This window comes from Leopardus geoffroyi, chromosome A2, assembly GCF_018350155.1.
Source record: "Leopardus geoffroyi isolate Oge1 chromosome A2, O.geoffroyi_Oge1_pat1.0, whole genome shotgun sequence".
In the NCBI taxonomy this organism is placed as follows: domain Eukaryota; kingdom Metazoa; phylum Chordata; class Mammalia; order Carnivora; family Felidae; genus Leopardus; species Leopardus geoffroyi.
Genome location: NC_059331.1, coordinates 104462002 through 104474996, shown reverse-complemented (window position 1 = coordinate 104474996; position 12995 = coordinate 104462002). Strand labels below are relative to the sequence as shown.

The 12995-nt window shown below is 35.2% G+C and overlaps 1 protein-coding gene across 9 annotated transcripts in view; it reads right to left on the bottom strand.

The window, feature by feature from the left end:
* Positions 1–12991, bottom strand: part of PHF14 (PHD finger protein 14) — a 209819-nt gene extending 196828 nt beyond the window's left edge. For all 9 annotated transcript variants that reach the window (XM_045494924.1, XM_045494920.1, XM_045494926.1 and 6 more), the window contains exons 1-3: positions 12433–12991; positions 11833–11943; positions 3619–4415 (exon numbers count right to left, since the gene is read on the bottom strand). In XM_045494924.1, coding sequence (XP_045350880.1) covers positions 3619–4415; positions 11833–11943; position 12433 — 909 coding nt within the window. In that variant the 5' untranslated portion in view covers positions 12434–12991. The remainder of the gene's footprint in view (positions 1–3618; positions 4416–11832; positions 11944–12432) is intronic.
* Between the last annotated feature and the right edge of the window lie 4 nt (positions 12992–12995).

The following is a 12995-nucleotide window of genomic DNA, read 5'->3' as shown; positions in this document are numbered from 1 at the left end:
TGTCTTTTTAGGTTTTAAAGCAGTTTGCTTTATATTGAAATGTGTAAAAAGGCACTTAATATTTAATAAGTCAGAAGCCCCAAATAGAAGGAGCTCTTTATAAATTTTGGCAAAATTTTTAATTACCAAAGTCAGATGACAATTGCCATTTCTTCACATCCATTTAACATCTAATCTAATCCATTTAACATAAGAGTATTTTATAAAAAGAAACCAAAAAACTTTCACCTGAAAATTTCTATTGATATATGATATGATTTTCTATCAAATATTAATTCTCAACCAAAGCTCTCACTTCAAAGTCCTAAAAATGGGAACCATTCTCTGAAAATGCTACACACCCATCACCAAGATTTACTTCAGAAAACCAAAAAGCAACATAATATAAATTAATCTCAAAAGCATCAAGATAAAGGTCTGAAGAAGACATATAACCATAGTCCAAGGGGATTATTTAAACCACGCTAAGTTCAAAAATGTCATAATGTTACAGGCAAAGGCAAGTGACCATATGTAAAATTGCAGGTTTACCAAATGCCCAGGTGTAAAACGTTAGTTCTCAAAGTGTGGTCTGTGGGATTCTGTTTCATAGGGTCCAGAAGAGAAAGGTTATTTTCATAACAATACTAAAGTTATGTGCCTTTTTCACTTTCTCTCATGGTTATATAATGCAGTCTTCCAGAACTACATAACATGGGATAGGGTCATCAATCTGACAACTGGTGTGCTTCTGCATGTCTTATTTTTTGAAATTTCTGAGTTTTAATTTGAAATGGTAAATAACAAAATATATAACCTACATTGGGGTCCTCAATGATTTTCTAAGAGCATAAAGAGGTTCTGAGACAAAAAACAGTTTGAAAACCACTGTTCTAGAGTATTTCAAGGCCTATGGCAAAGGCATGTTAAGGCTTTTAGAGTCAATAGTAAGGGGCACAGGGGTGACTCAGTCGGTTAAGCACCCGACTCTTTGGTTTCAGCTCAGTCGTGATCTCATGTTTCATGAGATCAAGCCCCAGGTCAGGCTCTGAGCCGAGAGTGCAGAGTCTGCTCAGGATTCTCACTCTCCCTCTCTCTCTGCCCCTCCCTGCTCACACTCTCTCAAAATAAATAAATAAACATTAAAAAGAAGAGTCTGTAGTTATAAAAGGTCCCCAGCCCCCCCCCCAATCAAATTCCCCTAAAAAAAACTTTAAAATTATTAAAGTTTCTGGGCATCATTTACAGGATGTCCAACATCAATTCCCTACAAAAGTACTTAACATAGTAGCTAAGAAAGTTTGCTGCTTATAAACTAAATATATCTCTACTACAAAGCAATATTTGAATACTTAAAAGCAGAGAAAAATTAAACTTCTGAATATAATCAAATATATATGTATTAACTAATAGATACTTGCCAAGGTATCACTACCTAAAATAACCAGGAAGATTAAGATACAAACAATGGCCATAGGCAATAAGAAATACCTTTAGTCATTTTTACAAAATCAAGAGCACATAAACATGAAATTCAGAAATATAAAATAATAATCTCCATTGATTAGTTTTTATTAATTTTTTTTTTTATCTAACTTGAGTAACATTTAAATAGAAATAGAATTATCAAAAATTACTGAAGAGTCTTGGGGAAAAATAGTCACCAAGCTTTCAGGTAGAATATTATCAAGGGAAAACTAACTTTCTATCAGTTCTTCTACATCTCTGCAGGGGGTAGAGCAAAAGGAAAATTAACATAAATTAACACAAGAGAAATTAATTTAGCTACTATAAGCAACTTCTTGACAATTTTATTGAGGCACATTTCCAAGAAACACTCTGGAATCTCATTTCTTTGGGGCTTAATCTAAATATATAAAGTCCCATTATTTAAAGTCTCTTCTGGTAGGAAAAAAAAAAAACTAAAATAGCACATGTGGCCTTCCAATGTACCATAAAGGACAGTCTACAACCTCTTAAGCAATATGTTATGTATTGCAGATTATTAACAAGTAGAAAATGTATACATTCTATGTGGCAAATTTCTAAACATGTGTTGGTATTTTCCACACCTTACCATAAATCTAACTCTGCCTCTGTCGTGAGCCAGCCTACTTTTGTCAACGTCAGACTAATAAAAATGAAGTAAGAAAGTGATGCTGCCAAAGGTAAACTTACTAACTTGAGAGAGACTGAGTACTAAATATTATAAAATAAACTGGGTAAAGCCTAAATCAAATCAAATCAAAAAATACACTGGATAAAGCCTAAATCAAATCTGAACAACTGAATTTTCCATATTTCTATTTCCCTAAATTGGCACTGGGAATATGGAACTGTTTGTGCTATAGCATTGTAAATATCATATTCCAAATGACAATTTGCCATTACCTAAATATAAGAATTAGGATAGCACTGGAGGCAGGCAACATTCTTCACATGAAAGTGGATAACCTAGAAGTTTGCCAATGTTTATAATTTAAAATATAAACTATTTCATCACTACCAGCATATAACCCACTCAGAGCCTGTTACTTAGTATTCTGGTAAGAAAAATTACCAAGTTTTTAAATGAAACTTACTTAAAATAGGTAATCACTGCTATGAAAAACTTTTAAGTAGAAGTAATGTAAAAGAATAAAGTATACAAGGAAATTCTCCCTACCAGTTTACCCTATTTCAATGATATGAAGAAAAAAAAAAGTGCTTGCTAAAGAAGTGAATTTTCATGACAATAAACACATTAACAGAAATGACAGACTTAATTATAGTTCTACATGTTGATGTAACAGGTACATCTACATGTAAGACGACAACTCAATCTTTCTTTTGAAGAAAAACATATACATAAACACACAGACAAAGAGACATAGATGTGTTTGACTGAAGAGTCTTGAATGTTGCATCTTGGGCCCAATGGATAAACCTAACTTTCGGTAGTAGAACTTCAAGTGGAAGGAGTCATTACTGTAGTTTTATAACAGAAATGTTTGTTTTATGACAGGAATGTTTGATTTTTCTTTTTCATTTCTTTGCAGACAGAACTTATTCACTAAATATACGTATACATATACTCCCCTACATCTAAAGCAAAGACTTGGTGACTATTCAGATGATGAGTGTTACAACTGGTAAAGGAAGTAACCTTAAAGTGAGTCTCTAAAAGTCTGAGGCAATCATTAAGCTGTTTGTTGTCCTACTCTAGAGTATTCTAGAAGTCTAAATTTTCATGTGGATACAGGATATAACTAAGTTGAAATAAAGGTGACCTTTGTTTCCATAATTCACTGAGCACCGTTCAGCAGTCCTATGAACAATGGGATGAGAGAATAGAAAGGGGAAAGGAAAACTACCATTTCCCTAGTCTATGGGTATAAAAATATTTCTCTATCTATATAGACTGCAAGCTCCTTGAGGACGGTGATTGTGAGCTCCTTGAGGACGGTGACAAATAGTAGATACTCAATAAAGGCTGGCTGACCAAATGAATAAATGTTACAGTTAAGGTGCTCATTCACTCCCACAGCTGTCTATAAATAGGATTTCAAGGAAGCTACTTAATATAACGAGCAGAATGGTTTAGAGAAGAATTCCCTTTTCCCCAGACAGACAGATATCATAAAAATTGGGTTGATCTACCTCATTACTCTTGCTTTGAGATAGTGTCAGGCTATCATTGGTCAGTTCCTCATCATCAGCACTGTTTCTGCTAAGAACTTTACTCTTCTTCTTCTTGCAACCCCCTTCACTGGCAGGGCTGCTGTGATCTTCATCATTGCCTTCATCATTCTCATCCTCATCACTTCCACTTCCCTCATCTTCATCATCCTCATTGTCTCCATCACTTCCTTCTTTCTGAGATGCAGATCTTCCCTTTCTCTTTACTACAGTAGGTCGCCAATCATTGTCATCTTCACTGTCATAGTCATCCATATCATTCAGCTCTTCCATGGATACAAAATCCAAAAGTGGTCGATTTCGACGAAGGTTCCACTTTTTTGGCTCACTGACTTGTTCCTCTGTAGTGGTTGTTGTAGTGGGGACTGATGGAGATGTGTTAACAGCAGGAGGACTTGTGGCTGGTGTGGTAGAAGCAGCAGAAGCAGCCACATTATCAGATACTGTCGCTTTTTCTTTCTCCTCTCTTTCCTTCTCTTTCTCTTTTTCTTTCTCCTTCTCTTTTTCCTTGTCTTTCTCTTTCTCCTTTTTCTTTCTAGGTCTTTCTCCATTCTCTTCTTCCTCCTTCTTTTCCATTTTAATTAACTGTTTTTCTGAGGACAGTATTTCTTCCTCTGCAGAATTTTTAAGTTGTTCTTCTTTTACTTTAATATCTTCATTCAGTTCTTCTTCTAAAATATTTTCTTCAGAATCACTACAGGAACCTTCTCCACTGTCCTTTGAAGGATCTTCACTTCCATTACCACTCCCTTCAGAATCTGTTGAAAATATGAGAAAAAAAAACCACACATATGTATATACATACACACACACACACACAACGCTGACACAAATGAAACCACCAAAATTTGTGAGCAACTTGCAAAACAATATAAACAAAGTTAAGTCAAAGAATGGTAGACATTCCCAACCTGATTAAATAAATCAATGAAGTTGGTATAATGGTTTTAATTCAATATAGCACTAATGAAGATGAATATATGTAACTCTAAATTAAAACATGCTTTAAAAAGCAGAGCACTATTTTGTGTCATATAGCTCATGCTATATTTGGTACCCTAGAAACAGTTTTTTTCCCCTAAAAGTAAAGGTGTTTCTTTTTAAATTGGGCACTTAATTTTAACTTAATTATATAATACAGATCAAATTCTTCTTCTCTTCCATCTTCCTTTCATAAACTGTATGAACCTACAAGTGTTGAGTCACATTCAGAACAAGAAAAATCTGGCCCAAAAAACTTGGTTTCATTTCTTTCACTCTTTACCCAGCAAAAATGAGCACAGGTATTTATGATAGTCAACATCCCTAACATATCAATCAATTTTATGAGTACCAAGTTCACAGGTGAAAAGAGACAATAGCACTAGCACAGTTAATAGAAGTTGCAAGAGCTGTTATCAATTTTTCTGCTTATTAGGATACCTTTCCTATCAGTAAGAGCCACCTAAACTTTCAAAAATTCTAGGCAGTAACTACAATAGCCCCAGAATGAAAGAAATTAATAATTTTTTAAAAAGAGAATCTATCTTGGAAATGAGCAACCACAGTAGTCACTAGAAAGATAGGCTGAGAATATTAAAGAATTCATGCAGGACTTCAAGCTTTCTGGCAAGTTTCTTCCACTCCTGATGAGGGCAGGCCAGGCTGTCTTAGACCAACACTACCCAGTAACCTTCAAATCCTCTTTATACCTAATCAAATTAATAAAAATCTAAAATAAAGGAAAGGAGAAAAAAGGAAAGGAACAGGAAGAAATAAGAAACAACCAGTCATAATCAGGTCGTGGTCAATACCATCAGTAAAATCTGTAGAGTGATAAATTTTTTGAGCATATAACCAAGAAAAGGGTAATAAAAATGGTGGAAAAAAGTCTATGTTTCCACACCATTTTAATTTCTGTTAACCAGCCTTAGCCACTATAATTAACTGGGCATTAAAAGAAAGAAAGTTGTAATTAGTATCAAGTATCTAAAATATCCTAGGAATACTTTACAAATGATTGATTAAAAAAATCCTGCAAGTTAAATCACATAAAAAATAAAGACTAACATACAATAGATACTGGCTGACCCTACAAAATAATTGTCAATCTCAAGATGACCATGCAGGAACCCAAGACTTATTCAAAACTGTTGCAGGTGGGGGGAGGAACCTCTCTAAATAATCTTACATAGAACACAATGGCAGTACCATGTAGGTCAACAATCCCTTAGGTGAAACTTTTGGAGCCAGATGTCTTTCAAAATTTTGATTTTTTTCAGATTTTAGAAGGGTAACATGGTGTATACACAATATATTACACTAAAATATCCAGTGAGGTCTGTGGCACTATCCTATAATGAAACACGTATCTGCATTAAAAAGTATGATAAGTACGATAAGGCAACACTACAAATAAACTATCAGTTCCAATTAGGTTTTAGCATGAAACAAGTGTGTACCAAACTTAAGAAACATTTTTGGATTTGTGAGCTTCCTGAATTTCAAAAATAAAGAATGTCACCCACAACTAGGTAACTTGTTTTCAGTCCAGCAGTTCTGCAAATTGTTAAGAAAATTGTGATTTTTTTTTTAACACCACTCATAATTAAACCCAACCTACCATGAAACACTACTTATGGTAAAATAATTTCTAGATATTTTTAAATAAGGATCTAATAAATAATAAGCAGAATTAACTAAACACTTCTAAGTCAAAAAAGAGTCTTTGTGCATACTGACTACAGAAAATTGGAACATCTTGCAAGCAATGCCATAATTAAGAGAGATGGCCCCCATTAACAGAGATACTTTTTAGAAATACCTAAAAAGCATTCCTAATAATTTTTACCAATAAAAACAACAACAGATAACAAAAGTAAGATTAACTGGGGCACAAACGTGGGTACCTAATCAAAACTGAGGCCAATCTAGGGGCAGCTGGTTGGCTCAGTCGGTTAAGCATCTGACTTCAGCTCAGGTCAGGATCTCACCCTTCATGAGTTCAAGCCCCACGTTGGGCTCCGCACTGACAGCTCAGAGCCTGGAGCTTGCTTCAGATTCTGTGTCTTCCTCTCTCTCTGCCCCTCCCCTGCTCTCACTCTGTCTACCTCTGGTAGACAAATAAATATTAAAAATAATGTTTATAAATAAATAAACATTAAAAAATTAAAAAAAAAAAAGCTGAGACCAATCCAACTTTGCTATTGCTTGGTAAATTCTACAAAATGTTAAAAATTTTTATGATTTTGTCTTGGCTGTTGTTGTTGTCAATGCCAATCATTTATTTTTAAATGTATAGGGAAATTGATACTCTTTGATTCTGTTTTTGTTTTATAATCATGTCTGAATAGAAAGCAATTTGAAAAAAGATTTAAATGCTTTACATATGTTAACATATTATTAGATGAATCTGAAATTTTTCCACAAATCCGAAACCTAGTAGCTTACCCAACCCTTCATTCTCCAAATACAATACATTATTCATACTCCAACTGCAGGCATCAGGATTATATCAAATTTTATCTTTCTTTGATTTCTGAAAAATAACTTCTTCACATCTGATTAGTCATCACTTCTTTTTGGTACATATGCACTTGAGGGATGGAGATAAACAATATTTAGTTACAAACATAGCTTGACAAAAATAACAATGAGAAAATCAGAGTCTTTGTCTATAATTATATTTTTGTAGGCTGCAAAGAAAAATTTCCTATTATTACAAATTCAAACAATGACTCTGTCAAGTTCCAAATCCATCACTCTTACATCTTTTTTTTTAAAGGTAATAATAGACTAGAGAAATAAGTCAGATACATCACGTAAGTCAGATACTTAGCATTAGAAGCAATTCTAACTCTTCAATAAATTTATTTTTTTTTTTTTAGGAAGAAAGCTTTAAAATTGAAATCCCTCTTTTCTATTCAGTTAAGTAAAAAGTAACCTTTCTCAAATACACAATATAGCAAACTCTCTCGAAACAATAGCTATTTGACAGTTAAGCAATTTTTTACAGACACAGATTTTAAAAAACAACTTTCAAGAATTCTTTCACAATATTCAATGCTTAAGTTCTCCCCATGATAAATATTAAACAATAAAATTGGTATGATTTGACTCAGTTTTATTTTAGCTTTGCCATGTAAAGAATCATCTTTGTTCATCAACCTTAATTAACTATTCCCTTCATTGATCTAATGCAATAGCGATTAGCATTTATAAATATACACAATACAGAATAGACAGATCACCAGTCTACAGGTTATTCAGTTATCTCCTTGAGGCCATTTTTGACTAATCCTGTACATCCTTCTTAAAAAGTCAACCAGTCAACCAACACAACTCCTCTTCTATTCATTATCTGTGTCATTTAACATTTTTTGGGTAAATTTAGACCAGTGGTTCTGAAGTAAGAACAATTTAAATTCTGTCCCTCAGAGAACATTTGGCAATGACTAGAGGCAATGGATGAATAGTCACCATGACAGACAGGGGTGCTGATGGCGGTGGAAGGAAGAAGAGATACTACAGGCATTTAGTAAGTAGAAAACAGATGCTGCTAAACATCCTACAATAAACATGACAAGCCTCCATTACAAAGAGTTATGTAACAAAAATGCTAATAGTGCCAAGATTGAGAAACCCTAGTCCAGCAATATAAAGCCTCAATTTAACCTCATTACATTTTCCCAAGCACATCTCTTTTATTCTTTTACTCAATCCAGATCCCCAATCCCCTGGACATTTTCCAGGCTCCACACTTCTAATATTTAAGGTTTCCCTCACCTAGGCTGCTTCTCCTTCAGTTTCTAGTTCAACTCATCTCCTCAATGAATTGTTCTAGATAAAGTAGTCCTATCTCCTTGACTTAAACTACACAAGTAATCAATCATGCCTTGCATTGTTATTTTACTGATTTAATTATTCTAATATCATCACTTTTCTTTGTGAAATCACCATAATATCCAGCAAAGTGCTTTTAAACAAAACTAAAGATCAATAAACATATCTTGACCAATTAGCCTAAATTAGATTAAGTGCAAAATACTACCAAAGCAAAGTAGCAGCCTGACCCTTCAGGTAAATTATTTTCTGGCAATTTGTCCTAACTAAACTAACTATGGCCCAAGATCTAAAGTTAATCATCCTACCTTGGCCAGTGTGTTAGTGGAAACAACACTGCTATTTTGTTTTATTTAGAAGGAATACAAGCACTCATCTTCAAAAACATTCCACTTATACATCAGATTACTAAATGTAATCTCTCCTAACCCCAATCCTAGGATCAAGTCTCAAATATAACCAGTCTAACTAGGTTAAATGATAAAACTGCCAATAATCTAAAATGGTAATTTTATGTGGTTCAGTTTAACATGTCTACATATGGTTCTTCTGGTGGTTACCACCATAATTCTAATGTTTTAAAACTTATTAATTTTACAATTTATTTACTGACTGCCCTCAACCAAAAATGAGAAATTTAGCTCTAATGTGACTCTTGATCTTGGGGTCATGAGTTTGAGCCCCATGTTGGATGTATAGATTACTTAAAAATAAAGTATTTAAAAAAAAGAAATTCAGCTCTAATTTCACATTAAAGAAAAAACAAAAGATGATCTATTTTCAGTTTGTACTTTTCTAAAGGACTTTTGGCCATTAACATCACTTGCCAATCTTATTGGCAGGTCATTTTTTGATCAATATTTACCTTTTTGTATTTTATCACTGAGAACTGCATGAATAAAATTATGTTTACCTGCAAAGGTATTGAATATAATCTTTCAGAATTGTCTATATTCTCAAAGCCAAACAGAAATATGAAGTTTTTTAGCCAGAATTTCTGAATTCAAAATGAAGAGCAAAAGAAATTGATGCACAGAATCCCATTAATAAAAATGGAGGCCAACCAATCTAATCATTTTAATATTAAGTTCTAAGGGAGTCAGTAGTTCATTCAACAAGTCATTTCTAGACATTGCTTTTAAAAGCTTTGATCAGACAGATGGTAAGCTATTTCTCCACCTCAGTTTCATCTACTCATACATAGGATTGGGATCCCACAACTCTAACATGACTGAAAACCAATGAAGAATCTATGTCTTATTTCTTGTAAGAGTTCGACTACCTCAGGCAAAGAAAGGATACAAACAGGAAACACTAGTAATCTAGAGTAAGCCACCACCTCAGCTATGGGGGACACGAATGCACCTTAACCAAAAATGGAAAATAAGATTCAATTGCTATTAACCACTTTAAACAAAATCATTTTCTACTATAATCTCCTTTACAATAGCATAAGAATTGCACAGGGGCCAAAGAAGTAAATTACAAATAGAACAGACTAGGTATGATACAAGAGGGAACAGAATGTATATATATTTTTAGTGTTTTTAAGAGATTTTTAAAAAAATTATCAGCCTAACAACTCATCCTCCCATTTTTCACACATAAGTGATAATTCCCATCAACTCTAATTAAGATTTACAAGATCAGGAATCTATACTTAGCTTGATACCAAAAATTATCTTGAGAAAATAGTTTGTATCATTAGATTGTTTTAACCTTTGTAAAGACAAGTGATAGTGATACCTGTAAATGACTACATCTTAATAAAACAAAAAAACCTACCAAGTGAGGATTTATTGTCACAGAAACAATTATGGAACACTTAAAGATTTGGCTTTAGAGTTTTTTCATAATTGGTGTTCATAACTTCTGAGACCCAACGACTGTTGTCACAGTTAACAACCTTGACCAAAACTACACTCTAACCACAAATATTCTTATCTACCAAGGTTCTCACCAAGAGAACTTAAATAGTTTTGGATTTTACCTCCCGTCCCTTTTTTTCCCCTTCTTTGGAAGGACCAAACATCAGTGAATTGACTAAATGAGAAAGAAAGTAGCTGAGAAGCAAAGATTAAAAGGCAAGATAAACTTAACTTTTGATTGTTGGGAGTGACCTCAATTAGTCATAACATCCAGGTAGCTTCAGTTTAAAATCACATCTATTTACTTTTAGGATCAAAGCAGTGAAAAGATTATTAAATTTTGGAGTCAAAATATATCCATTATGGCCTAAGTGACCTCATGCAAGTTCTTTGAATTCAGGCCTGTTTTCTGTAAAATAGTATCTCCTTCATTAAGTTATTATAAAAGTTAAATGAGATTATGGAAATAAAATGTTCTCAGTAAATCACAATGTAAATTCTACTTGCTGATGCTATTGAAAGTAATATCAGAAACACAACACAACCTAATTTCATCTCCTACCATCCCTAGCAGGAGAAAAAAAAAAAAAGAAAAACCAGAGGAAAGGAGAGAGAAAGGACTAAGTATAGAAAGCTCTCCGGAAGAATATATTAAAAGTACTAAAGGAATGAAATTGAAAAGGCTTTAACTTCTCATCTTATTTAAATCTCCAACAAAAGGGGACAGATTTAAAATATTTTTTATTGTTCATGTGTATTAGTATTTTTCACATAAAATAAACACAATTTGTATGCATTTCTCAGATTCCTGCAATTAAAACTATATACATGAAGCACAATAAACAGAAGATACCATGGAAAACCATATTTTTCTGTTTTCCATTTAGTATGTGAATATATGACCTTTTTAAAAAGTTTACTGTTTTTAGAATCACAAAGTATAATGAGCAAACATGTATCTTTATACTTCAGAGCTGTTTGGAAGGCCCAATCCACAAGGTCCAACACCTACCACGAAGTACAACTTTCACACTGGCTAATTTTATTCTGGTAAGGGAGCTAACAGACAAACAGCAAAACTCCCCTCAGAGGGTGTCAAGTGATTTGAAAAGAACCCTGCTCATGGGCTGTATATGGCTCACGATACTCCCAGGGTATTTATTGATTTCGCAATACTTCTCGATTTTTTTTCCCTCTATCCATAAAATAAGCATAAATACATTTTTGAGTAAAGAATAGAGAAAATGCTTTCGAATCAATGGAGTAAGTTTTTTTCTGCCTGCTAATTATCTGAGTATCAACATAAACAGAAGCAACAGTAGGTTCTAGTAAAAGAACCTTAGGGAAATCACATGGACAAAATAAATGAAGTTTATGTGCTTTAACTTTAAATTGGCACTTAAATCAAAACCGATTTTTAATAGGCTCTGAAAATAAGCCCAATTCCAGGAAGCTGAGAAAAGGGAAGAGAGAAGGAAACATTTACCTGAGGCATCTCCAACTTTAAAATCACTGTCATCTGAACTATCATAATCGAGAGCTTCTAGCAGAGAAGCTGCCAAAGGCTTCACCTGCCTCCTCTTGGAGCTGCGATCCACTGTTAAGAGAAAAGCATTACATCGTCATTAATAATCACACCAAGGGCAGAAGACACCTGTGATGCTGAGGGAAGACACAGATGACCTCGTGCAGGGAATCTTTGTCTAATTCAGTTCTCAGCAAATGGTGTAAGAAGCTCGCGGTGGGTACGCGGGCTGGGGAGGGCTGGGCAGCAACACCTACAGCTCCAGCCTGGGGTACGGCAAAGGCGAACCCAGGCCGGCCAAAAGCGAAGCTGACTCTCTTGCACATTGTTATGTTTCTGCCACTTGTTCATAATCCCTCACTTAGATATGGTAAGTCAATACAAAGAAACCGCAAAGCTCAGGTAATAAAAGAAGCCTGTTCATTCCCGTGTACGTGGAAGGTCCAAAAAAGGTCCAGTTTCCCGCAGGAATCTGCCACCCCCACCCTGCTCCCACAGGCCCTGACTTCTAGAAGGGCTGAAATGCACCTTTCTCCCGCCGGAGGCCTCCGACACACTTACTAAGGAATCCGTGAGGTGGTCGTTTGGAGGAGACCTAGGGAGAGGCTTCGAGAGCCCAGGCAGCGCCGAGGTCGGGACTGATACCGCGGCAACAAATCCGAAAGATGCTACTTAAAATCGGTGCAGCGACCGGACCCGGGCGCCTCTAGAGCGGCCCCGGTCCCCTCCCGCCCCCCACCCCGCCCCCTAATCCTCGCCGAACCGGCCCCTGCAGCTCGCGCCCCTTCCCACAGCTCCCCTGTCAGAGGCGCCCTCAGGCCCCAGCAGCCCCGGGCAGTAAATTTCCTCCGTCAAAACTGTTAGAAAAAAAATAAAAGAAAAGAAAGAAAAACTTTATTAGCCTGCACCAGATGCAACAAAAGACCCAGAATTCGCAAAGTCCAAGGCCGTTTGCCTGAGACAATAGAGAAAGCAACGACCCGGATACAGCTCTGAAGAGAAGGAAGTGAAAATACACGGCAAAGCACGGCCCTAAAAGCAGCCACAGACGTGAACGCATGCGCCGAACTTGCCGCCGCTCTCCTTGTCTCTCTCTGTCTCTATCTCTCTCTGTCTCCCCAACC